Source organism: Amblyomma mixtum, chromosome 5, assembly GCF_055824585.1.
Source record: "Amblyomma mixtum isolate Tamu chromosome 5, ASM5582458v1, whole genome shotgun sequence".
Taxonomy (NCBI): domain Eukaryota; kingdom Metazoa; phylum Arthropoda; class Arachnida; order Ixodida; family Ixodidae; genus Amblyomma; species Amblyomma mixtum.
Window position 1 is genome coordinate 3769483 of NC_143016.1, and position 27721 is coordinate 3797203.

At 49.5% G+C, this 27721-nt stretch overlaps 1 protein-coding gene across 1 annotated transcript; it reads right to left on the reverse strand.

Moving 5' to 3' along the window:
• Window positions 1-1177: 1177 nt before the first annotated feature.
• Window positions 1178-27721, reverse strand: LOC149341160 (galactosylceramide sulfotransferase-like). Its single transcript, XM_089543062.1, has 7 exons — window positions 27405-27721; window positions 22839-22892; window positions 10872-10987; window positions 9600-9933; window positions 9082-9378; window positions 8178-8432; window positions 1178-6542 (listed from the first exon to the last, which is right to left on the reverse strand). Exons 2-7 carry the CDS (start codon window positions 22842-22844, stop codon window positions 6402-6404), a joined length of 1149 nt encoding a protein of 382 aa, XP_089399188.1. The 5' UTR covers window positions 22845-22892; window positions 27405-27721; the 3' UTR covers window positions 1178-6401.

Consider the following 27721-nt stretch of genomic DNA (forward strand, 5'->3'; position numbering starts at 1 on the left):
ACCACCCGTTGCTGTATAGATCTGCGCTTTAGTGGCGGTACGCTGCTGCGGCTGTGACGCGCGCACCCGTTGCCCTGAAACTGTTCCATACAATCGGAATCGTGAGAAGCGGTGTCGCAGAAAGATGGAGGCGGTGCAATGCTTGTGCGCAGTTCTCCTTTGCATGATCGTGCACGCGAAAGACACCCGAACAGTCCTGCAGCAGCTGCTCTGCCTCGTCAATGCCTGCGTTGATCTCGCTAGGAACATTTTCCAAGAAAGGGCTGCTTTTGAACCGCTGGCTCAATTTTAGTAAGAATTGAAGTGTGTAGTTAAGTTATGAGACCATCAGTGCCAAACGTTACAACTGTCTCCGTTCTGCATGGTAGAAGGTATTTATCTTCAAAAATGATAGTGATGGTGGGCACTTAGCAGAGCTATAATTTTGTAATAAATCTCAGTTCTTTGCTTCTCTTTTGCTTCTCTTGCGTTCTATGGTATCATGAATGCACAGAGCAGAAGGCTGCGTTGTCCTTTTTCACTTCCGAGCTTTTCTGCGACAAAAACCTGAACAAACATGAACGGCGTGTTCCTTGATACTGTTCTCACTGAAAATGCGAATTTTTCACTGTTTCACAATTTTCTTAAGTATAGGGACCCACGCCTGCGAAAAACTGCGCGAAGCCTTGCGGACTCACGAGGACCCGTTTTGGACGAACAGTGGAAACCATCAGAAACTCGGTTCTCAGCGTCCGCAGAAGATCCTTTCTACGCATAGGTCAAGTCTGCTGAGGTAACGAGCAGCAGTTCTGCCGAGTTTCAGCTGGATCGGCAGTTGAAGATAAGCCTTGACTTACTTCGTCCAGATCTTGAAGTGCTGCTAAGGAAAAACGGCTCCACGCCAACAGTCGTGGAAATCAGTGCAGATTCTTAACCTTGAGCCAGTAGTGCACGCTTCCGCTCAGTTATCGACCGACCGGGACCAAGTTGCGTGCCAGCCACTGTGGAGTCGGACTGCGGGTTCACAGCGGTGGTGACACTTCCTGACGGCCGCATGTGGGAGAGGCATCGTGACGCTGTCCGAGCAACACCACGGACGGCCCAGTTCAACCGAAAACTGGGGATCGTCGCTTAAGTAGTGCACTGGGTGCCAATCCTGTTGGTGTGGAGGCTGGTTGGTCGGCTCTTACTCTCTGTTGCTCAGAGCAGTGCCTCCAGGGATACCGAGAACAACAGATGTGTACACCTTTCGTCAGAAATGTACAGCCCAAGGGTTTTGCTTCAATTCAGTGTGGTTCGCAACCCGTGGAAGTCTTCAGCTTCGGAAGGGTGAGGACGAAATTTCCTCTCGCTTTCGAACAAACAAGTGCGGGCTGTGTATTTTTGACGAAGGCTGTATACATTGAGTCCTCCTGTGCTGCAGCCTCAGTCCGTGTTAGACTTCCATTTGTCGCCGGAAGCCTGTCGGGAGAAACTCGTCACAGCAAAATAAACACAGAATAAACTTGTTGTCTTGATTGCTTTATTACATTTTTTTTTACTCATATTCTCCTGTATTAAGAAGAGAGGGACGCAATACTTGTGTGTCTATACTGCCGAGTCGGCAGGGGGAGTTTTTGTGTGTGTGTGTGTTTTAGATGAAAGGACTGCGGCTGGCCTAGTCAGCCAGCACCTGCAGTTGATTCCATGAACACCGTGATCTGCACCGTGATAACAGGGCCATTCACACTTCAGACGATTGCATAGATTTGCAGAATGACTGATATTGATTTCTGAGTGGTACCGTACGTGGCGCGTGAACATTAACCCGAAAAATTGTGCACGAACAGCGTAAATACAGAATGCGAACAGGAGAAAGTAGGCATCAAAACAATGACAGAGTATTTCGCTGCTGAGGAAATGCACACAGGGCCTATTAAAATTTTCACGCAGCAGTTCTCGCACCACCAAAGTGGAAATCAAATGCATAAATAAACGGTCTAGAAAAATCCTCGGCTGTTGACCCGAAAGATGCGGCGGTCGTATTTCGATGGAGGCGAAATGCTAGAAGCCAGTGTACTTTGCGATGTCAGTGCACGTTAAAGAACCCCAGGTGGTTGAAATTCCCTGAGCCCTTCACTATGGCGTCCCTCATAGCCTGAGTCGCTTTGGGACGTTAAACCCCCGTAAACAATAAGAAAGGCTGACTAACAACTGATCAAAAAGATCAGATGAGCATTGTGTACTACTTGTCTTCTCCCTGTGTGCTGTCCTTCACTGGCTGCTGTTATATTTGCACTATGAACCAACTAAAGATTCGGATCATCCTGCAACTTTTTCAGGATGGTTCTTCAAGACCAATCGACGACTTGAAAAAATTTCTCCAGGATATTGCTTCTTTTAACTCCAATGAATCATTTTCTATATCTCTGCAGGATATATTCTGTGCTTCTGTCCTGGGTGTTTTTAGAGCATTTTGAGCTGATAGCCACATAAGTCCTTTGTTCTCTCTCTCCGCAACAAGTAAACTGTTTTCAAAATATCGAGTGGAACCATTTAAAAAAAAAAAGCGAGAACAGCAAGCTAACCCCAAACCGTGGCCAGGAATGGTGCTTCTTGTTACACAGTGTTGACGTCACAAACATTACTAGGAAAACTCTCGCACGCGCGTTGTATGGCTGAAGTACCGACTGAAAATGATGAATCCTTCCTTAAAATGTCAGACAACCTAATACAAGCCTCAGAAATTCGTTAGTGAAGCGGGGTGCTGGCATCAACGCTCGGGGAATGTTTTTGACGTCGAAAACGCAGTGATGCCCCTAGAAATCATTCGAACTGAGGCAATGGGAACGGCAAACTTTAAAATAGATTTGCGCCGCCGGAATGAAATGTCGCATGGCTGACAAACTTGCGTGGTGGAAGTAATTAGGAGCGAGAGAACCTATAGTAGAAGTTACTTTAAAATATGGTAACCTCGGTAGAACCTGGAGCTGCCTTCAAAACGCTTGGTTTCTGCAATGCTGCAAGTTCTTTATTGCTTAATATTTTCGTCTCCACCCCCATGCCTTGTGCATTGCAATTCCACATAGCGCTGTGGGTATTCTTATAAAGTAAATAAAACGAATTCGGTTACATAATTGACAAAGGAAGAGGTCTTTAATAAAGCAGAGAATTTAACTATCGTGTTTCGCGTAAACGCTACTACACGCAAGGGACTGGGTCGGGAACGAAAAAGGCAAGAGACTAAGGCCGGAAAAAGTTATCAAAGAATAATAATAAAAAAATGAGATCGTAAAATTTGGACCTCAGTGACGACAGTAAAGACTTTAAAGCTGTTCTGGAAGGCCAACATCTTGGAGGTAGGTAAGCAAAGTCCAGTGCAATGCGCCCCTGCAAAGGATCGGGGAGCATTAAAGATCCTGATACAGCGCTTAATAAGGATACTTCTGTTCCCGACCAAAACTGTCCGCAAGGTGAAGCAGTCCACAGTTACGAATCAGGAAGGCAAACAAGGAACGCGTTTGTTTTGCGCATAGAGAGCGATGAAGTTAGGCAACGTCTTGGAAACTTGAAATGCATTATATCCTTATCGACATAGATTAGAACAGTAAATAAGTTTCAGACGCCTTGCTCTCTTCCCTTTGCGCTCGGAAGCGAAAGTGCTGGAGCAAGCTAGGTGCGATATCGTGACAGTACCTAGCCACCGTCTGCAAGGCGAAAAAATAAATAGTAAATTCCGGGGTTTAACGTCCCGAAGCGACACATGACTATGAGGGACGCCGCAGAAGAGCGCTACGGATTAACGGAGACCACCTGAGGTTCATTGATGTGCGCTGACAGCGCACACCACACGGGCGCCTTTTATTTTATTGTTTGTTGCTTAGACATTTGCCTAAGAGGTTCGCGGTTCGCCTGCATCGAAACGCGGCTGAATTCATGTCAGTTAACACCTCCACACGTTTAGCGACCACCTGTGTGTTGAGCGCCCTCCATGCCAGCGTATTGTCCGGAAAAGAAAAGGAAGTTCGCTCCGGCAAAACTGGTACGAAGGTCGCCATAAACGCACCAGTCTTCACGAAGTAACATTTGCTCCGCTTCATTTTCGAGGCATGTGGAAGAAGAAATAATTTCCTGCTGTGCTGGGAAAATGCATGAGATATTTGAGCTTGAGTTTATTTTCATGTGTTGCAACATGAGGATATGGGAAGGGGGAGGAAGGGAGGGGAGTTGCTTTTGCGCAGCTTGACTGGCTCCTATCCCCTTGACAAGACCACATCATCAGCACATATTCTATACAGAAAGGCAACCAGTATCAAGGAAAAGCGGTAAACGTATGTTCCACTAGAATTAAATAAAAACAAAAGGTACAAAACCATTCAGATACGCATTCAGCAGCACATACATGCAACACATCAATAGATCACGAACAATTGGATCATCAGTCACCATGTTTAGGCTCGTCAGTATTTCTACAAATGTGGAGAAAAAGAGGGGCATTACAAAAACAATCTCTTAAGTTCACTTGGTAACTTCTCTACAGTTAATTCCTCCTAACGTGAAGAAAAGTTCATCGCTTTAGGAACATTTGTACGCAACATTTCCGCACCATAACTGGTCTGTAGACCAGGCACAAACCAGAATTCCGGACCGCGTTTGATGACTATTGCTCTTAAACATCCGAAGCGTGACAGCCAGTTCTTTGTTTTTTTTGTTGGCTCCTGAATGTTTTACACACGCGATATTTGTGTTGAATAGGTAAGACTACAAACTCCTACTTCTACGAAAAAGTCAGAGGTGTGTAAGTTGAAGGGCCATCAGAAATGATCGACTACTTCGTAGAAGCAGGAAATTCATTTTTTTTTTCTTTTTGTACGTGGGAGTCCTCGTGGGTGTTGTACCAAAATAAGTATTGCATATATATTATTCTGTATGCAGGGTGTCTCACTCAACACGAACGTAGGGTTACGCACTAAGTTGTGCCGCTATAGCGACTTGCGATAGAGGCTGATAAAACCATTCGCGGGAGGTAAATCACCCACCAGACAGTTTGCCTCCGGCTTTTATGGCGAAAAACGCTTGTCCGACAAACTTATTGGCGAATATGCCAGCATACTAGGGAGGGCGCTCTGCGCACGTCTCGACAACAGGCACGCGACGTAAGATGGCGCTGACAGAAACTAGTTCTGCCACAGTTCTTGAGGTCTCTCCAATTCTTCTCACTCATGTACATACCTGTAATTCCCAGGCAGTGAGAACGCCGAAGATGTATGAGCTTCCAGGATTTCATTATTAATGCTTCTCCATTGCTGAAAAGGGAGAAAAAAAAGCTACCAGATTTACTATAAAACAAATGACTGCAGCTTATTTAAATTTTTCCAATTATGACGATTTCTGAATGCCTAAAGACGGTAAAAACAGATGAAACTGCGCTGACTAATGCAGTAAATCGTGAGCCAACTTCGAAACTGGACTATCAGCTGCCAGCGCAGCGCACGATTATAAGAAATTTTAGGCTATTCGGCCCTTAGGGTTCGCTTTGGAATGAATTCACCTTCAGCAGGCCTCCTGCATTTCCGGTAGCTGACGCTATGGCCTTGATTTGATAAGCTTCTTGGAAATGAACGTTTCTTCCAATATGCTAACAATTCATGCAGTTGTGCGAGCAGAAATTAAAATTATTCACAATTTTACACTGTATATTGCAAGGATTTATATTTTACGTGCGCTTATAAATAACTTCGCGCTGCACGTTTTTGCGGAGCTAGCTTCAAGTCACCCAGTCGTGGCAAAAGAATACTCCTGCAAAGTGTGCCAGGAGACCGCTTCGGTTTTATCCTGGCATGGGTACCATACCTCTTTAACACTTTGGCCACTTGAAAATATTTTGGCCACTAAATATTTTTGTTCACGTTATGTGAGACATCCGGCATATTGCTTCTATGGACCTTTTTAATCTGTACCGTGCTAGCGACAATTCAAGCACCCCATGGCTACGGGTATTCGTTCGTTCCTTCAATACCGCATCAGAGAAAGAAAACGGCCCAGTCCGTATTCTCAACACCTGCAGTATTCGGCAGTATAGTATAATTCAGAATTTGCACGACTAAGGCAAGCCTCATGCTAAGCCGTATCAGCCGGTCGTCATCGGGCATTTGGCGGTTTCACTCTGCCGCTCACACGGTAACGTTTCTGCCACACCCGGACGCGTGCCCCGAACAACGGTCTGAACCGCAAGGGCGGTGCTGCGACAGAAGTGAGCAAGCCAGGTGGAAGATTAACCGGCACGACACTTCCGGCGGCGAGGGTCCGCGATTGAATAAGAGGGGCGCTTGAATTGGCGTTAATACGGTACTCGCGCATTCAGCTACTGCGTATGCGTGCGTCGCTCGCTGGGTGAAGAAGGACGTCGAGCGGGGAGGTCGCCGCAGCGACCGAAGCCGTCGTCAGTGGCGCCTCACAGTGACCGCCGGTCTCGGAGCGTCGCCCAGCTGCTTGCGCCGAAGGCGCTCGGTGAAGACCAGCTCGGGCAGCATCATGCGCACGCACTCGTCCGAGGTCTCGTTTTTGGCGCGGAATGTCAGCACCTGCGCCAGGCGGCGATGTTCAGTCACGCGTTCCTCCGCGCATGCGCAGCGCCTCACGTGTCACCTAGCCGTTTATGCAACTTTCCGATAAGAGTTTCCTGGGCTTCGCCATATTTCTCGCTGGGCTGTTGTGTGCACATGACGTAAGCACAGTGGAAGCGGCAGCGGAACGGGTTTGAAACAGCCCAGAGGGGAGGCGTTTCGGCATTTTCCTCGCCCCATGGAAAGGTCCCATGACATTAGATGTGGGAGCTGAACTTTTAGTTATCGGCACATTTTTTTTTTCTGGCAGCAAAGAGAACAGATCTCTACGAGAAAAATAGTACGACGAATCTTTTTCGTGAGTTATACTCCGTTTCATACATAGCAGGCAACGCTGCGGAGGTTGCTGAAGTAGTGCGTCCGCGAAACTATATTACTCCGCCACGTATCATTCGTTCTTCTCGAAACTCTGGTCATTGTTTGGACGAGTACAAAGAGTGGTATAAAAAGATGTGGTAGCATTGAACATCACGGTCGAAGCTGTGAGGCGCTCAGTGTTCGGGCACTCTTCTCTGGCCATAATTTTCATGGAGACTGAACTACTTTTTAGGCGCGGATTTAGTAGACGCGATTCGCCCTACCAACCGCGTATCACACCGCCACGTGTACTTTTTGCTTCTCGAAATCTCGACAAGTCGCAGGAGGAAAATGTGGCAAGAGGTAAAACGAAGTCCAGGAAGTGCCAGTCACGGCACTTAAGATTTGTCGCTACGAAATATGTTTGTGTTCGTTTGGTTGTATGGCGAACTATTTTTTGCGCGCGGACTTAGCCTGCGCGAAGAGGCACGCTAGCTTTGGCAGAGTTGCCGGCTATGTATGAAACGCAGTACAGTTGATCAGCCTTACGTTGGCCTACACGTGGGGGTTACATGACGCTCGAGATTCCGTGCCACGAATGAAAAGAAACAAATCGAACATGCAGTAAATCGGGGCAGGTTTGTACACGTGGTAAAACCCTGCCGTTTCTCACGCTATAGTCCTCGAATTGGTGAATACACGCCCGCAGCCTGAGAACACAGTAGAGCCACTTTCGTCATCTAAAGCTGCGCTTCAACTGGAGAGCGCGTGGAGCGATCGCGGCTTTGGCCGCTTATCTGATTTTTCAGCAGCGTCTGTTTCGGCGGACGCGGTTGTTGCTTCGACGCGCGTCTTTCCTTTTTCTTTTTCTTCTAACCTCTTGATTCTCCTCTATTTGCACGCGGCAGCGGTGGGTGCAATGTCCTTTCATTCTTCTCCCAGTCACAACAACAAGCGCGCGAGTTAGGCCATGGGCTAGCGGCCATCTAGTACGTGCCTCCGCAACCTGCTCTCGACGCAATAAATGTTTTACAATCCAATCCAATAGGCGTGAAATTGGGCTCGAGCGTCCTCACAGTCAGCGCAGCACGGCATAGGAAAACCGCGGATGATGATGATGAAAAGCCTTTATTTAATAAAAGAGGTGAGGCTTTCTTAAAGAGCCCCGCAATGGGTGGAGTCCCTATACCGGGACCCCATTGGTCGAAGCCGCCAGCTTAGCCCTCTTGACCAAAGCCTTTTGGGCCTGAAAAACCGCGGGGTCAATCGCGCCGCTCATGCCCGCTCTCGGCGTACCTTGGAGCTCATCCAGAACTTGTGGCCGGGGGGCCTTTTCTTGTCGGGCGGTCGGGTCTCGTGCACGCAGCGGTCGTACCAGTGGCGCGTGCGCTCCTCGAGCTGGCGCAGCTCGCGGGCCATGCGCTGCCGGCCGAACGCCTCGACGCGCTCCTCCAGGCGGCGCCAGAAGTGCTCGTACAGCTGCACGTCCGCAGCGTTCAGCAGGCGCAGCTGCGCCGCCAGGTCGTCGCTGAGCCGGCGTCGGTAGCCGCTCTGCGCACAGCAACCACGTCGCGCAGAAGGACGGGACAATGAACTAAGACGCTGAAGCTGCACAGCCACTTGGAAGAGTGCAACACAGACAGCAAACCTACTAGGGTCAGAGCGTAACGGGCACAGAGTGTCCGCCCGAAATTTGTCTTAGCTCCTTCTCAGAAATAGCTGCTCATCCATACATTAAAGTGTATACAGCCGTCTTGGTCAGTACCCCATATCATTGCAATCATTTGCAATTAATTTTATCCAGTTCATCCTGTCTACAATGCCTCTTGCTGAGAACATACGAAATAGAAAACGCTAGAGGGCACTGCGAAACCGCATTGGAGTAATGCGAAAGCATTGACGCCACCTCTAATTGCTCTCCTTTGCCTCTATGTCGATTGTGACGTCGCGTCTGACAATCGGATCACATAATTCACCTTAAACCACAGTTAAGGCACCTTACTCTATAATTAATTCGCATTTAATTCACAATTAATTCACAAGCACCCCAACGTGCAGCGCCACACTGGTTCTCAGCAGCACTGTGTCTTGCAACAGTGAATCGGATGCCGGCAGAACAAGGACACCTCCCATTCAACGAAATCCCGATTACGAGAAGCGCAGCGAGCCATGCATTCGCGGTTCTACCCTTCCCAAGTACCTGTCGGGCGTTGTGCTTGAAGACGACCACGTCGTCGACGTCCCAGCACAGCAGGTGACGCAGCAGCACCAGGGACTCGTTGATGCGCTCGGCCACCATGACCAGGTCGAAGGTGGCGTCCATCCGCTTCACGAAGCGGCGCACGGCGGACGCGTTGCCGAAGTGCGCCGGCTCCAGGCCCAGGTCGAAGCTCATCTGGTTGAAGCCCAGCTTGCCGCGGCTCCGCCCCAGGCGCCGCAGTCGCTGCCCGCTCAGGGACCTGTTCCCCAGCTGCTCCAGGCTCAGGCGCGTCTTGGCCTGCGACATCGAGAGGCTTCTACGGTCCAAGTGCAATGGAGCGGCTGTGGCCATTTAGATTCCATGCAAAAGGTTAAGGTCTAGTGGCTGATAGCAGGACTGTTTTGACTTACAACCTGGGTTCCTTTAACCAAGTGCTCAGAGAGTACAAATTTTCAAATTTCATTTTAAAAATCTAGCTCCACACTCCAAAGAAAGAAACCCGACATAGGCACGCTCACCTGCAGGTCGTAGTAGGAGTAGAGCGACTCGAAGAGCGCGGCCGGCTCGCGCACGATGGTGACGAAGGCGGCGCCCGGTCGCAGCACGGCGCGCATCTCGGACTCGCGGAAGCGCGCGTGGTGCGCCAGCACGTCGAACGGCGGCCGCCCGCTGGGCGCAGCCATGGACCGGTGGAAGGGGCGCGGGTGGCCCAGGTAGTTGGTGCGCGGCGGCAGCACGAAGCGCAGGCCGTGGCTCTCGCCGTAGCGCAGCAGCACGTTCTGCACCGACGAGCTGGCGCACTTGTGCGTCTTCACGAAGCACACGCTGCGCCGAGGACGGCAGCGCCACAACCTGCGCAGGCCACGTTGCACGACGACAGCACTGAAAGTCACCGCGAGATGCAGGGAAAACAATACAGCATGCACCTGTACTCGTTTGAAGGCAAGTGGCACAATGACACTTCTTCGGACAAGAGGCTGTCTCACTTCTCGGAGGACACCTCAACTGCAATCTCTCTCTCCCTGTCATTTCGGCTGGCCGGCAGTTTCCTTTCTGAGCGACAGCTCTTGATGCATTATCCAGAACACAAAAACTTTCTTGACGATTATGCTTTCTCATTAATGCGTTTTACCAGCGCAGCACGTGCATGTTTTGCATCATCCCGGCGTCCGTTGCGCTCCACGAACCTCTTTTCACTAGCTGTTCTCGAGGAAGGAAAATGGCGCAATAACTGTCTGACTTATCGATGAACACCTCAACCGAGCCGTGAGAGAAGGGATTAGATGGGAGTGAAAAATTGGAAGGGACTTAAGCTCTGTCTTATAGGGGTATGGCACGATAACGTAGTGCGTTAATTAATGCCCATATGTGCGGAGTTGGTCGTTCTCGACTTTACACCCATAGATCCCTGGGAGTCACTGTACCACTCCTGGCGCAGTGGTGCAGTGGTCAAGCGATGCGCCCAGGTTGCTCTTGCCGAGCGAGCAATCATTAATTTTTCTGCCACTTGCCGCTATGGTCAGTCTGCTCACAATCCGATGGGCAGGTTGTACTGGCAGGTTGTGCTAGGTCACGTGACCTAGGTGGCCCACCTAGGTTGCTTCTCCGGGGATTTTTCGCTCACAGCACCAACGCCGGATTTTCTACAGAACGGGATCCTTCACGCTATCCTGCTAAAATGCTGGCAGCAAACGCGTTGTGCGACCTAGGCGGGAATATTCAGCCCTGCGCATCACCGAAACTGTCGCTGTTTCTTCGCCAGGCGGTGAACGGCCCTGATCGGTACTCACCTGACGTCCAGGGCGGGACGGAATGCGGAGCCGACCAGCAGCAGAAGCAGAGACGCGGCTCCCGCCAGCAGCAGCAGCGCCCGCCGACGCGGCCCGCCCAGCAGCCGCAGCACGTCCTGGGACAAGGAGAACCAACAGCTGCTCGATAACGATGGAACGGTTTCGACGTGTTTAAATGAGCTCGACAACGTCGGGTCGAGTCCGTCAGTCCGGCTGTCGCGTCGGGCTGAGTCATACCGACAGGGCCCCTCCACAGATGGCGCTTAACGACTTCCACGCCTCGGAATAATTTTATCTGCACAGGAGAACAGCAAATTAATCGCTGCTGCCACCTCAGACGACGCGCCGCGATTCTCGTGACGGGCTGGTGCCGATAATGACCAGCTTTCCTGGACATTCAACAACTAGCGCCATCTGTTTGCTGCCAATAACGAACACCGCGCAACTGAATGCGGACATTTTAAACTTCAATTTTGAGAAAACTAGAGTCCCGAGAGATTCTGTGCGTACGTGGGGATTATTACGAACGGCTCTTTCTCCTCGCTGCAAAACCTGCCCTGTAGAATGGTTCCTGCGTTGACACCAACTATTTCTGACGGCCATAGAAAATCAGTGGTATGTACCCAACATTATGAATTCCCGCGGCTATTTTGGTGTTCTGCGCTACACGGCATGTGGAGGCAGCCGTGCAAACTAGAACCGTTCATCCAGATTTCCTGGACTTGTTGATGTAAAGGGGCAGTCGTTGAACTGTGCTGACCATGCTGAGCCCGACGCACAACTGCTGTCGGGTTCATGCAACCGAACCTACAGGCCGGTCAGTAACTGCGAAGCCTCAGCGCATCAGCGCATCCAGCTGCTTCCCAACTAACCGAGGGAGTGCACAAGTTGGGCAGCCTACACGGAAGCCAAGTGAGAAGCCACGCCCACTGTTCAAAAAAGCATATGTAATCAAAAGGTTTGGCAAGCCGTGTGGCGCGTACTGACGAAAGGTCTTCAGGTTGACACGAAGAGCAGTGTAAGATCATTTGGCGACCATCTAGCCTCCGCTTCAAAATTCGTTCGCCTAGTGCAGGGTTCCGGGTTAGTTTCGACCGAATCATGCACAGCCCACTGGTGTCTTTTCCATTTACTTTATCTCTAATCCCTATCCCTACCCTCTTTGTCTTGTGTTCTTCCTCCTCCTGCCCCGCGAGGAGCAAAATATAGTAGTTGAGCCTCATTATAACGTAGTTGAAGGGGCCCGACGATTACTTCTTTATAGCCGTAGCTTCGCTATAGCCCGTGTTGACCGAGCTTCCAAGGGGAATCGTCATTTCTTCGTTATATTCATTATTTCGTTATAAATAACTTCGTTATAACTTCGTTATAACGAAGTTATAACTTCATTCAGTTGCGCGGTTATAACGTTGCGCATTCAGTTGCGCGGTTATAACGAGGTTCGACTTATATGCGGCATGAGCAACACAGTGGTCAAGGGTGTCCGCAGATCATCCCAACACCAATCGTCATTTTGGGGCGCCCATGAAACGTCCGCGCGAGCACGCCTATGTAGCGAAACGCCTGCTACTATAGACATCCCCGTGGTGTGAAATTCCGGCATGACCAGAATGCGGCCCGATGTACCGCGCAGTGTGATGGCAACAGAGGACTCCGTGCGAGCATTCACACACTACAGCAATAGCCATGCAGGGCATTTCTGCGGACGTCATTGTGGCCGCGACCTGACCGCAGGGCGCCGTGAACGGGGCCGCCGCCCTCGAGGTATCTGCTCTGGCGTTCTGTGTACGCGGACGATCACAGCTTCCAGCGCCGAAGCTTCTTTATGATCAGGGCTTACCTGTGCACCTAGTGCTTTTGCAGTTGTTGCCTTTTCTTTGAATGCTGCTGCCATGCCTGGATTTTGGCGGGCAGCAATGCTTTAAAAAGAGGGGTAGTTGGTCGCACATAATGACGTATGGGTGCGCTAACTTCAGAGCAAAGAGCACAAACAATACACCAAACGCAGTAGCTGGGCTGGGTAGGAATGCTAAAGCCCGATGTACAAGAAATAAACGTAAGCAATGCTATTATTTTTTTATTATTTTGGCGGTGTTACAACGAGTGCTTCGTTGGCACGCATCTGTCGTGCAGACCGTTTACGGTCAGCGTCTCGAGAGCCTTCATCCTCTGCTTAACCCGTTGAAGCTCTCGCCTCCCATACGAGGTCTGTTAGAAAAGTAACCAACCTTTGGCCGTAGAAAAAAAACTTGCATAACTGGAGCGTTGCAAACCTAGTCACCTTCAAAGTAGTCTACTTGGGACTCCACACACTTCTCCCAGCGGTGCTGCCATTGTGGGAAGTATTTCGAAAAGGCCCCTTTCGGAATGGAGTTTAGCTCAGCTGTCGTTGCAGCCATAATGTTCTTCCTTGTCTGAAATCGCGCTCCTTTCAATGTCCTTTTGATTTTGGGAACCAGCCAGAAATCGCAGGGGCCATATCAGGACAGTAAGGAGTCTGTTGAACTACAGGAGTCTGGTTTTTCGCCAAAAAATCTGAATCGAGTGCGAGGAATGTGCAGGAGCATTGTCGCGATGGGTGCGCCAGTTTCCTGTTGACCTCAGCTCCGGGTTCTTGCGCCGCACAGCATCACGTAGGCAACGGAGGACATCCCTGTAGTACTCTTCGGTCATTGTTTGACCCTGTGGAGTGCGTACTCGTGGTCTGCCACACAGCGGGTGTCACAGAAAACAGTCAGCATCACTTTCACATTGCTGCGCACTTGGCGGGCCTTCTTAAGTCTTGGTGACGTGGAATGCTTCCACTGTGACGACTGGGATCTGGTTTCCGGGTCGTACCTGTACACCCAAGACTCGTCACCAGTGATTATGATGTTGATGAAGTCGGGGTCACTGTTTGCGGAATCCAGCATGTCCTGTGAGACTTCAACACGAAGCTGCTTTTGCTCCACCGTGAGCAGCTTCGGCACGAATTTCGCCGCAACTCTCTCCATGGCCAAATCTTCGGTGAAAATGGAATGTGCGGAGAAATTGCTCATGTCCACCTCTTCCTCAATTTCTCGGATAGTCACGCGACGGTCCCGCATCACCATAGCGTTCAGTTCGGCAATGACCTGGTCATTTTGGCATGTTGATTGCCGATTGGAGCGTGGCTCGTTCTCCACCGATGTGCGGCCATCTTTAAATCAATTGTACCACTGCTTAATCTGTGTGCTGCTCATAGCACCGTCACCGAAAGCCGTCTGAATATTTCGAATGGTTTCCACTTGGCTGTCGCCCAGTTTATGGCAAAATTTGATGCAGTAGCGCTGCTCCTTTCATTCCGCCATTTTGCTTTCAATAAAAAACCGACGAGAGCACTGCGCACTGCCTCACTCAAATGCTGCGTCCCAGCGACTGACGCTATCGGCAGGCAGGAAAAAATTCGTGCATGCGCATGAAGGTTCAAGGTCGCCTGATGCAAGCGCGCTTGTTTCATATCCATCAGGTGTTCGCAAAAAAAAATAAAGTCGGATACTTTTCTAACAGACCTCGTATATACATGCAGAGTTCAGAGTCCCACACTCTTCCTCGGCACTCGGGTAAACATCCACGGCCTCCTTGTCTATGGCTGGCGGCTTTATCTGCTGCAGCTGCTATATACTGCACAGGAGCGCAGAATTCCGCGCTATCCATTCCAGTAATTTCGCGATGCTTTCTTGAGCGGCATTTCAAGGCGCTTGGCAGCGCCTTATTGAGACCCCGGCCCTCGATTGATGACGATGAAGTCGACGCGAGGCACGGGCACGAGAGCAGGGGGACTTAGCTGTATACCAGCTAGCGCTGTAAAAGTCTTCCTCTCATGGACAACATTTGTGGTTGCTTCACGCATATTCGCACAGCGCAGACGAGACAGACTGCACACCTTACAAATTGGCTCCTTTTCGCGGAATACATTAGCACGTTGATGCAACAAGTTGCAGACGCCACTAGGGCCACCATCACGTTCTTAATCAAATACATCTGTCCAAATGGTAAACGCCACTAGCTGAAGTCATATTTGGCAGCTACAAGTCTGTAGAAGCGTGATTAGATGGTACACTGCAGGCGTATAGGCATGGGCGTCCGGAGGGGGGGGGCAAGGGGGGGCGGCTGCACCCCCCTGGAAAATCACTCCCTCGAACCGTGAGTGATGGCCGCACGCCAGGGGCCGTGGTGGACTCAGCAAAAAGGGTAAAAGCAGCCCCGCTTCCACGCTTTGGGTCACATCTGCGAAATGCCGCGTCCGGCCACGCGTCTTTATGCCGTTTTCAAACCACGCCATCGTTAGCTCTGTTGAAGGCCGACCTGTTGCAGACATACAGCGGCACCGGCGAGCATGTGTTTCAAGCCGTCTTGAAATGGGTGCCTGTTTCTTTGATCTCTAGACATATAGCGACACGGAGGCAGACAGTGCACAGTGCATCTTGTATTCGCCTTCGTTATGCCGGCCACCGATGAATTCTTCAGGAGGGAAAGACAAATCAGCCGTGTCCACCCCCGCTTTGTCGGGCTGCTCATGGGCAAGCGGGCGATCAGTTGGCGCCGCCGCCGCTCGCTGGGCCTCCGATCCACGGGAGAGCGCAGTGCGGTAGAAGCTCCGCTATCAGAATCTTCGGCAAAGGAGATTAGCATCTTTTGTTCACGGCGACGCAGTCTCCAGAGGCGCCCTCACACCAGCGTCCCTTGCGTCTTCTCCGAAAACCAGCGCCTTTGGTCAACGCAGCCCGATGGCGCCTGCCTGGCTCGCCTGTCACCTCTGGCTGGGCCTCAAATGACAGCAGCGCCCGTGTACTGTGCGAGGTCAGTGCCCGGTAAAGAGACCCAGGTGGTCGACATTATCCGGAGCTCTGTACTACTCCGTTCCTCATGACCTGAGTCGTTTTGGGGCTCTGAACCCCATAAAAACACACAAAACAAATTTTCCTACCGTAGTGGCGAGTGTCCCTTCCCCTTGGAAGTCGCACGGAAGTAAGCCCTTGCACGTGTGCGCGCCTCTGTATTTGTGCTTCGGTGTTTTTAGTGGCCGTTTGTCAACGAATCTGAGAACAACCAAGACAGTGGACGAGAAAACTACGAGCGGCGAGCAGTGTGCGTGCGGTTGCTCGACTGTGCGGATGCGCGAGCAAGATGGAGCGAGGTGTATGAAGCTGCGAGCGTGCATTTATCTTGTAAATAAGTTTTCGTTGTATGTATAGACATCTTTTGTTTTCAACATACGCGTTCAACCGTTTTTCCAATCAATGTGTGTGACGAGTGTGCACCGAGAGCGTGTAATGAAGCACAGAAATGAATTTATCACCCGTGTAATCACGCAATTCGCCCAGAAAAATCCGTGGAGTCTACAGTTGCTGTTCAAGGAAGACTGACTGAGTGACTGTAGTTGCGTGTTTGTGACCATATTGTGCTGTGTGCTAGTCATCAATCCGGGTGAGTCGAGAACCCGTATGCAGCAATACTGAGCACTCTTCTCCACGAAGTGACAGTATATTTTTTGGATTTTTTATTAATTTTAATTGTTTCTTCGTTGATAAACTGCAATGTATCTCTCCTAGCCACACTTTAATTTGCTGTTTGTAATTTTTATTTCATGTGTGTATTTCACTTATTTTTTTATTTATATATAAATAAATAAATTCATACCGCAAATAGTGCCTTTTTGCTACGAACATGCCCCCCCCCCCCCCCCCTCCGGCGCCAACAACCAATGGGGCCCCCCCCCTGCAAAAAATTCTGCGGACGCCCTTGCGTATAGGTATCTCGTCCCCTGTTGTAGTTCATGACAATCGTGGCTATGAGGGTCGTGTAAGTTTTCTCTGTTCGGCTTGACCGGTGCGCGTGGAACGTTGTAGACTTCTAACGCAGTGGCTTAGCCAGAAATTTTGTTCGGGAGGGGGGGGGGGGGGGGGGGGGGGGCATGTTGCAGCGCGGCCTTCTCATAGAATTTATGGAGGGATCAAACGCAAGAATATTAACTCAGTTGCCATTGACAATGCCATTGTGTACTAGATAACGCTACGCACTGTCTAGACAAGTGAAATGTGTATTTTTTTAAATAAAATAATATATTCGTATGTCTTAAAAAACGTTGCAGACATAAATTATACCAATGCTGCCATGTTTTTGCGTATTTAATAAGTGAAGAAAATATCACACGAAGTCCGAAACCAGCAACGCAGTGCATGGCGCTGATATGAAAAACGTGAAGGCCATGAAATGAGCAAGTAGAGGACAAATATTTGAATGAATCTTTGTCGTTCGAGAACCTTTACATTTTTGTACATATGCAACGACCAGGGAAAAATCTCAATGACGCTGTCCTTCGTTTTAGCAGCGTTCCAGCAGCTGCTGCTGTCACCGGTCATGCATTGCGAGTAATTGCACCGAAATCTTAGTTGCAACAGCGAGCACATGTATAAACGAGAAGTTCTGCATAATATACATTAGAAGTGCGAAGATATAATGGAGTATCAGAAATGCGAAGATACAAGATACAACTTGATACAGGACAAAAAAGTGTCACTGGAACAAATTCACTGTATGTATACACAAAACCTCGCAACAAGATATTTAAATACACGTATGTCTCCATTAAATCTACGTATCTAAGTAAAAGTCACTCTATATAATGCGTCGAACAAGGCAAATAAACATCTTGCACAATCACAGATAGTAAACTTTACACACTAAAAGACAGACGATCCAGGCAAGAACAAAATTATGATAGCAGAAGTCGCGATATGTACTTGGGCCATGCTGCTGTAGGTGACAGTTCGAAAACATTTCGGTGGGGGCTGAAGCCCCATAAGCCCCCCCTGGCTACGCACCTGTTCTAACGCCCATCAAGTCGGCCTGTATAGCTAAAAGCTCTCGAATCCAAATCCACCCAAAGTCTTCGTTTAAGCTGCAGAAAAACAAATCAGCCTGCCAAAAGTCCATCATCGGGCCAGGCATCTCAGCAAATATATTCTCCAAAGTGACACGCTCATTACTATTTGCTTCATATGGATGCAAAGAAAAAGAAAGAATAAAGCCATATAACATCTTCCGTCACGTGCGCTTAGCACAGCTGTCAACCTTCGCTTGGTTAAAAACGCAGGCTCATCTGTCCGAGTAAAATGAGCACAATGTCAAGAAACTGACTTGGTAATACCCCGAGGACATCATAATAAAGCTCCTCTCGCTGCCCATTCTTTGACAGGCGGACAGCCAGCACACTGTAGATGAATTTCACACATGCATAGACATCCTGACTGCATTGAGTACTCTGGGAAGAACATTTTAGAGCTATATTGCAGGCTCAGCCGTTCAGCACGGTATAGGCGAAAACGCCGAGTGACGTCTCTGTTCACCATCACAGCCTCGAGACGGCACATGCACTGTGAGCGCCTTTCTTTCTGAAAGCCCCCGAAACTGCTCGGCAAAGAAAAAAAAAGATTAAATGTATGAACGTCTGTACGCCCAGCGTCAGCGGAAAATCAACAGTGCAACGAGGGAGCAAAGCAAATAATGCTGTAAACGGGAGGAGAGCTGTGTCGCAGCTCTTTCTTAGTAGCCGCAAAGCAGCGCCCAGGTGCACGTTCCCTGCAATTTTTCATTGATTTTAAATCCATTCCGTCTTGGGGGAGTTCCGCAGAACTAATAGCGCGGTAATTGCGCGCTACATACTCGACCCCAACCATCGCTGAAAGAAAGGGATACTGAAAGAAAACTTTTGGAGCTGCTCTTTCACAAGTAATGAAGAGTTTGACTGCTAAAACTGATAAATGCGACAAGCATTTTAGCGAAAAAAGGCGGATAGCACGTTTTTTTCGCGATTTATTGCCGCATCGTTACACCTGGCGGCCGCCTGTGGAAGCTGCGACTAGACGTCATAACACCCGCGCGCCCACTATTCCCGTTCCCGCAGAAGCCCGATTGCCATCGCTACTCGCGGGTTTTGCAAGTTTTGCGTCGGCAGCGTCGGAGGTTGGGAGTCTTATCGCTTGGTCTACCCAAACTCTATTCCACGCTGTCTAGCTTCGGCCTGAAGCGTTCGGCGCGGCGAAGGACAATGCCCCGACACTGCTGCGCTCAAGGCTGTCAAAACAGCATCGTTGGTCGCGACGCACCGTCGCATACGTTTCCGCGGGATGAAAACATCCGAAGACTGTGGATTCGTGCTGCGCAGCCATCACGCCCAACCTGGACGCCTCTAAAAAACGATTTTATTTGTTCGGAGCACTTTCTTGACGAAGATTACGTCACCTCTCCAGCTTTGCTAAGAAGTCTCGGCATTCCGCTCAAAAGGCAACGTCTGAAGCCCGATGCTGTGCCCTCCGTCTTTGAAAAGAAACGCAAAGCGGAGAGTGTCAGCAGCGAGTTTGAGAAGAAAAGGCGAAAGGAGGTAGGTGCCGTTTGCGTTCGCATGCAGCGTACTCATGCCGCCTGTCCGCAATTTTCAACTTCTTGCATGTCGTAAGCTGGCGTTGAATTTAGCGCAGTACTCCGTTCAGTGCAGAGTTTGCAGTATACCGCAGTAAACGTTCGCGTGCTGACGCTTTTAAAAGAGTAGGGGTATGCAGTGTACAGTGTACAGTGGTCAGTAAAAAAAAAAAAAAAGATGCCCAGGCTTAGCTTGGTTAAGCCAAGAATGCGTTGCATATTGCGCGGTCTTCTTGCGCGAGGTATTGCTTGGCGGCACCAAGGAGGTTAGGCGGCACTCGATTTTCTCAGCAGCTTTTCCTCCGTGACGTATGGATGAATGGATGGATGGATAGGAGCGCCCCCTTTGAAACGGGGCGGTGGCAACCGCCACCATGCTCAGGCGTTCTTTTTTTTTTATTTTTCTTTTTTTTTTTTCTTTTTGTTTTTTTTTTTTGCTTTTTTCCTTGGGCTGTCGTGACGTCAAGTCATGTGGTTTGGTGGCTGCCCGGCCGCGCCCAAGGGCTGAACTGAGTGATTGCAATATGCTACGCATAAAAAGATTCACGTAAACACCGATTACGAGAACTCAAGGCCTACCGCACTCCTGACTTGCTAGAGATCCGACACAAAGTCACCGCCTGCAAAGAATTCAATTTTTCATTATTTTCTCCGCCGCGCCGGCCGGCAGTGCAGTGTTTCATTTTCCTACCGATGGTTGCACACCGCTGCGTTCTGCGTAGTCCTGTTCATGGCCGAGAGTGAGTTAAGTGCTGTAAACCATTCCTCGTGCGTTCGAATTTGCGGAAGAGCATGGTTGTTCATTTGGTGCCCAGTTTTATGCCCTGTGGTTTTCTTTTGTCACAGATCATTGATCAACTACTTCGAGGTCCTTCTGCCACAGGAGACGCAGGCGAAGCATGCAGTACGGGAGGAGTTTTGACTGAAGGACGGCACTGTGGCACAGATGAGGCATCTGACACACCATTTGAGCATAGTTCAGTCGAGCAAATAGCTCAAGCAGGTACAGTGCACGAACTATCAGTGTAAAATTTATTTAAAATATATATTCATACAGTAGTCCTTGAAAATGGGATTTTGCATGGTAGGAATTAAAAAGAATGTAGAGCAAAGGCCATTCAAATGAATAAATATGTATAAGCCACCAAGTTAGGGACAAGTTCAAACTGTCAAGGGAATTAGGAAAATCATCATAAAACCAAATTAGTCATTGTTTTGTACTGAAGTTTGTGGCGGATGAAAACATTAAACCTTTATTCAAAAGTATAATTGAAAGCCATCACATTATGAATAAAGAAAAACGATAAAAGTGAAAAATGCAATACTGCAGAAGTGCAGTCATAATGAACACTGAGGGTTGTGGCAAATGATATCATGAAATTGCTGTACAACTTTTTTATGTTGGTAAGATTATTCTATTGAGTCATAGTGTTTAGCAGAAATGAACACATGAAGCATTTATTGCACAAAATAAAAGGGGTGACTGAGGATATGATGCTGCCTTGCAATATGATCTGAAGAGAAAGATATGAGGCCATTAAGACTAATCCTAAAATATGTTTCGTTAGGTGGTACAAGAATATTAGGCCGAGAAATCTAGAATGCAGACTTTTACGCATTGACGTGTTTATTACATAGTTGTGTGTACCATGTGGCTCTCTTACAGTTTGCTGTGATCAACAGGATCAACATTCCATTGGAGGACGAAACAGCCTGCATGATGGGCATCAAGAAGTTTTCCCTGAAAGAGCGCAGCTCCATTCTGCACCAGAACCTCATGCCAAGAGTGGATCAGGAGGCATTGCTACAACCAAACAACTTCGGGCAGATGCAGCAGTTCAAACATCAGTAGTCTGTCGAAGCTGGGGTAAGTACATCAGTGACATTACTGTACGTTGATTTTTGATTGCCATTTTGATAGGTAGCTCTACTATTGCTTGCATATAAACATAGCAACGACACTTTTAATCCTTTCTTTTGGCATGGTTTATCTTTGCACTTTTAAAAAAGTGTTTAGTGTGCAGTATCTTGACAGTCATACTCTCAATGCTGAATTATAATCTTAGCATATGCGTCGTTTCAGGGACACAGACAAATGTAAGTGGGAAATCCTGTGGTGTCCAGACTAGTTGCTTCTTGCCACGGGCTTCGACACCACTGCCACATTATGCAGACTCAACTGATGAAGGTACAGAGGAAATTGAAATCGCTAATCAGAATGACGATCCTTCGTTCACACTGTCTGATGTCAGCTGGTCCGGGTATGTTGTACTTGTACGTCAAATATTCTATAATGCTGACACAGGCTCGTTACGTTTCAGAGATGACAGTGATCATCGTGCTTCGAGTGACGCGACTGGTTGCCTGTTGGACGAGGGTGTCATGACGTCACGCTCTTCACCTCACGCTGGCCGGGACGGTATGGTGCGCGCTCATAAAAAAATCGAAAATAAAACCATCCGCTGAAAAATATGCTAAGTGACGACTAGATTTCGGTGTAATCACATTTTAAGACTTTTGCTTCAGTATCAGTTTGCCAAAGTCACAGTTATTCATAAAGGTGGAGACAAAAAAAATGCAGTTTGCCAAAGTCACAGTTATTCATAAAGGTGGAGACAAAAAAATGCAGTTTGCCAAAGTCACAGTTATTCATAAAGGTGGAGCAAAAACATTCTGTCAAATTATCATCCAATATCTATTGTACCTGTTTTTTCTGTTTTGAAAAGACCTTGTTCAGACAGATATCTACTTTATGTAACAAATACAACAAAATAACGCCTGATCAGCGTGGTTTTAGGAAGAACTTTTCGACAAAAACCGCACTGCTAACACAAAAAGAGCTAATTTTAGAATTCTTCGAGCAGAAACTTCTCACTCTTGGCATTTTCATAGATTTTTCAAAAGCGTTTGGCCACATCAACCACAAAATAATGCTAGTTAAGCTCGAGCACTACGGTTTCCACGGGTAGTTTCTTGCATAATTCCGTTTTAAGTTCTCGATCGCAAAAAGTAAAAATAAACAATGACTTATCAGATACTCCCTCTACCTCCTCTCCAAGCGCCAGGATAGCCAATCCTCGGGTAGCCAGGAAGGGTAGCTTTGTTAACTTCCCTGCCTTTTCTTTCCTTCTCTCTGCGTTCGCAACGTTTCCACAATTGCAAGTGGCATGCAGTAACTCCAAAAGGGATACACCGGCTTTTAGGCCTGTTTGCATCGAGTCGGTGTGCGTATTGCACGGCCCACCTTTAGGGCAGTACTACGCGACTGCGCTTTTTGAAAAGCACAGTGACATCTGACCGGTCTTGAGTTCCCAGTGGACATTGAAACTCCCTTAGACGTTCTGTGGACGTCCAGGACTTCCATGGGACGTAGGAGGGAGTGTCAGCGCCCACTGGGTTGGTAGTCTGCGCCCCGTGTCGTCTTTTTGCACTCGCGTCCTGGCCGTGCTTCTTGAAAAGCGCAGCCGCGGAGGTATCCTCTGTGAAAGCAAACCCAGCATCCCAGTTTGAAGCGCCTCTACTCACCCGCATGGCGTCGCCGAGCCTCGGCGCGTCCTCCGAGCCGCCGCAGCAGGGACCCTGCGAGGAGGAAGGGGAGGCGTCCATTCTCGGTCCTCCAAAGGGCCATTCGACGCGGGACACGCCGAGTGTGCGTGTGCGCGCACAAAGGCCGCGGGCGAGATTTATTGCAATGTGCACGCAAAGAGCCCGTTACAATAAAGTGAGAAGCGCGGCAAATAAACGAAATGACTTCCGTATCCGTGCGCGCGGTCCGAAAAAGAAGGTCACATACCCAGCGACCGTGATTCCAAAATGCAGATTTCGACACGCAGATTAACACCTCATCGTTATACCGGCGCTGCTCTCATCGCAAACACTAATCAGAAGCCGTTCTCATCTGCCAAGAGTGCCGATTTTGTTATTCTCTCTAGTGATGCGCCTGAGCGTGACGGACCTAGAGCGCCTTATTCGCCGAAAGAACAATGACGGTCCCTCTCAAGTCAACAGCTCCTCGCGAACGGAGCTGTTATTTTATGCGGTCTTCAATTTCGGTAATCCTGTTTTCTGCGGTTGCTAGAGTTAATCGCGCACCAATATACTGAAATACGGCTGCGCCGACCCGACCGATTTCTGAACCGAGAGCGGTGCTTTTCGATCACTCGATAGTTTCTTTCGAAAGACTTCGACAGAAACGTCTTCGACCAATAGACTGTGTTGCATCATGTTGTTAGGTGCAGAAATGATCCAAGAGCTCCGCTTTCCAGATTGAAGTCGTTCTTAATCGACAAAAGGAAAACTGGGTCATCGCTGTGTTCTTTCCCTGCTTAACAGAGAATTCCTTAGTTTTAAGCATGAAACGCTCTTGGCTCCCATTCTCAGCAAATCCAGGCGAATGTTTCCCAGGAACTGCGGTAACCCTGTGGCTGAATTTTTCTGTCCGAATTGTATCCAGTAAAAAAAAACAAAAAAACTTCGGAGTCTTAACCACATTCTTGAAGAAAATACGATAACATTTAGGTTACCTGCTATAGTGTCTACAATGAGTGTCCAATGTCCGTACGATTTTCCCGCCAGACCACCGGTTCGCACCGATTCCATTTCCCTCATATGATATGCATGAGTCATCACCTTAATCAAGCCCACTATTTCCCACTAATCCACATCAATTTATTTTCTGGGGTTGTAGTAGTAAGTAGTTTTAATAAAACATGATAAATGGAAGGAAAATATTTTTGCTAGCCCCGGCATCTGCTATCGCTGCTGGAAGCACCTGAGCTGGGGCAGCGGAAATAAAGGATAGCAGGCAGTGTTTAGAAGTGGAAAGAAAGAGGGGGGGGGGGGGGATAGTAGAAAGGACATGGGGAGGTACGTACACTGGGCAATAAAGCTGTTTACGTATTAGCATAGTAACATATGTACAGGTCGCACGCGCGTGAAGAGCTTGTGGAGCACAGTACAAACACGCGCACGACACAAAGAACAATACAGCTGGAGTAGGGCGTCCAGCTGTTCATCGTCCAAGGTAGCACACGCGGAGCGTTCGGTTACTGCCCGTCACTACCTGGCGGAGAACAGGCGGGACGTCAAGTCCGTCTGTTCGAGGAATGCACAGGGGCTCACCATTGTTCGCTCACTGCCCTGCGGCTACAACAGCGTCGTGAGAGCGTCTACTTCCGAAATTTAATGGGTCCAGATTTTCAGATTTGGTGGTGCCCTGTGATTGGTCCACTGGTGGCCGCGTAGTGATAACGTCGTAACAACCCTCTCGATCGCATTTATAGGTCGCGAGGAGCCCTCATACCACTACTGACGCAGTGGTGGTTAAGGGATGCGCCACTGATCCAGCAGGTGGCTGTTTCAAACGCAGCTACCGTTGGGGTCAGACGGACCCAGCTCGCTCTTCCCGACTTCCCGTAAAGCGCATGCGCAGTGCCAAAGTGGGCAGGTGGCAATCGCTTTGAATTTATTTGAATGAACCTGCCGGTAGGCAGGTTGCCACGTGCCATGATGGCCGTGCTGTGAAGACGTCACGAGGTCATTGACCTCTCTCGACCAATCAGGGAATTTCGTGACATAGAAGCCGGATTTGTGGGTGTGTTTGTGTGTGTGTGTGTGTGTGTGTGTGTGTGTGTGTGTGTGTGAGAGAGAGAGAGAGAGAGAGACAACAACTTCAGCCCCGAGCGAAATTCTTACCACCGCCGGAGCAAACAGAGCGTATAAGTTTGTTTCCCGATGCTTTAGAGCACTCGGAGTCGCCTAAGCTTTTTTTTATTGCATGGAAAAACTGCTTATCCCCCCCACCAACCGCTCTCTTCTCTTAGTTCCCGTATCCAGTGCAGACGTTGAAAATGCTTCCTCGGTTTTTCATTCAGCCAGTTCAGATAGCCGTGCTACGGTTACTGAATGGGTAGTAGGCACGCGTGTTTTCATTACAACAAGATACAAGTAATTATTAATCCAACTGCCACTCTTGATAATAGTACTGACTGCACAGCGTAACCCTGCCCACCGTACTGTACAGGGTGAATCACACTTAGAAGGAACACGGCTCCGCGTGGCCACGCACCTGCGGAGTGTCATTGCTCTAACCCGTTCATGAATCAATGCAGAGTGGCGCACGAGAAGAGGGACCTCGACGTGGTCCTTCGTGTTATCTGCCCCTTTGCACGGGTTTGCCACTGGCTTGTTCGCAATGGAGCTCCGCGTGTGCGCAGCCACGCGGAGCCGTGTTCCCTCTAAGTGTGATTGACCCTGTACCTTTGTTAGTACATTCGAACAGTGAACGCTTGTCTAAATTAGCCTAAACGCCAGTTTCGACAAAGTCAGGACCTTGAACACAGTCCGAACTTAAAGGTCATTCATCGCATTGTGAGCAGTTCCTCCATAACGCTCACAAATCACCTAGGACTGCGCGCATTCCGACCAGTTTCATCCAGCGCAATGGCCACACAGCTAATACCAACAAATGTTGTTAATGCGGCATTTTTTTATTATTATTATTTTTACCTCGTTGCTTTCATGGATTCTTTCTGTACTTTCTGTTGATGTAATTAAACGCCCTACAATAATGCCGCTGTGGTCGCTGTAGTCGTAGTGAAATAAATACATAAGGACCTCCTATGTCTCCAACGGCCGCCTAAGCTGCCGTTAACGACTCGGCGTGCAGAAGCGGTATAAAGCGGCAAGACCTGACCGGTACCCTAGTGCTGCTGCCGCTGTATACATGTGAGCCGGTCTGGAATGCGCTACCCACTTCCTGCAGTGCAGTTCGCGCTCACACTCAACGACGAGAGAGACCGCAAGATTTTTTGACGGCCGATTTCAGCCCATCCTTGCAGGTCACGCGCGGAAAATACTGAAGCGTTTGCTACACAGAGAGTCCTTGTGGAGATTTTAAGAGAGAAAAAAAGGACGTTGCAGTCGACAGCGAAACAAAGGGGGCAAAGAGTGCAGTGCGGACTTCGCGACAAACGATTTCGATGTGAAGAAAGATGCGACTGCCTGTGCACTGCTTGAAAGCCGTCGTTTCAACCCATGGATACTGAAAGTTCAGCGAGATTTGCCACTTCCAAATCCTAAGGTAGAAATAAGGCGGTAACGAGCACGCACCAGCGCATAAAACCGCGTCCTGCGGCCAAATGTGTCAAAGATCTAGGACGCGCCGTCTAAGATCCCGAAATAGAGCGTGGCGTCATCAACGGCACGGCAAAAACCTCTCACGCTTGCACGCATGTCTAATTAAATTGATTCTCGCGGTGGCGCGACTCGGTCACGTACTCGTACCCACTACTTGATTCTTTCCTCGTTTACGTCATGGACCAACACTGCCTGTGTCATCGTCTTTTTTTTTTTGTCTTTTTTCGGTTTCTCCTTCCGCTGTGCCAACTCACTCCTCCTCCTCCTGACAAGTCGGCCAATGTTTCACGCAACGCAGATGCAGCACCGCTGACTCCACCGCTCTTTCTTCACACCGGATATTCCGCGCACGTGCGCTGCCGCACGGTCAGTCAATCAGGCAGTGCAATGCGTTCCGAAAGTGCTTCAGGCGGACTCTGCCTAACTGGATTCCGCGAGCTGCGAATGCACGGGCTTCGCTCGTTGTCTCTGCGGGCAGCATCAGCCCGGCTTTTCTCTCAGCTGGCGGCGCCACGGAAGGTGTCCCGCTGCCTGCATCTTCAGTACATGGATGCTTCCCGGTGCACTTGCATCTGACAGCATCCTCGCGGTGCATCAGCCGTAAGCTGCAGCGTACGTATGGCGAGACTGCGCAGCACGTGGCGCGTTACCAACATTCTTGCTCGTGAGAAGACGCAGCAACTAACCAGTGCGGAGAAAAGCACTTTCCGAGCTTTTCGAACGGGATGGCTGTTCAAGTTCAGAAACGGCAGAAACATATCGCTCGGCGCGAGCAGCATCACGTCGTGTCCCCGCAGAATCCATGCGCGCAGCGGACAGCGCTTCATCGCAAACCGAGGGGGCGGGGGGGTATCTGATGCGGCCTTGCGCGCGTTTTCCGGGAGAGTGAAGCGCACGCTTGCCGCCGCCGCCGCTCGCGCCACAAAGGAGGTCTCGCCGGGACCCGAGACTCACCGCGCCGCCGTCCTTCGCACCTCAGCCTCCGTCTCGACGAGGCGGAACTGCAGCCATCCTCCGAGCACCCGCCGCTACGCCAGCCTCCGCGGCCGAGTGTTGCTCGCGTCGAGCGAACTGGGAAGAAGCAACGCTCCGCCACGCTGCCCTCGGCACATGGCCTCGCTGACTACACAACGCAACGCGCTCTGTACAGCCTACCTCCTCTCTAGGTTCGTCCGACAGACATCGAGAGAGAAGCAGAGCGCGGGGAGAGGGAGAAAGCGGCGAGCAGCGGCGGCCGCTCGATTGGAACCAGCCAGAGGGGCGCGGCCTGC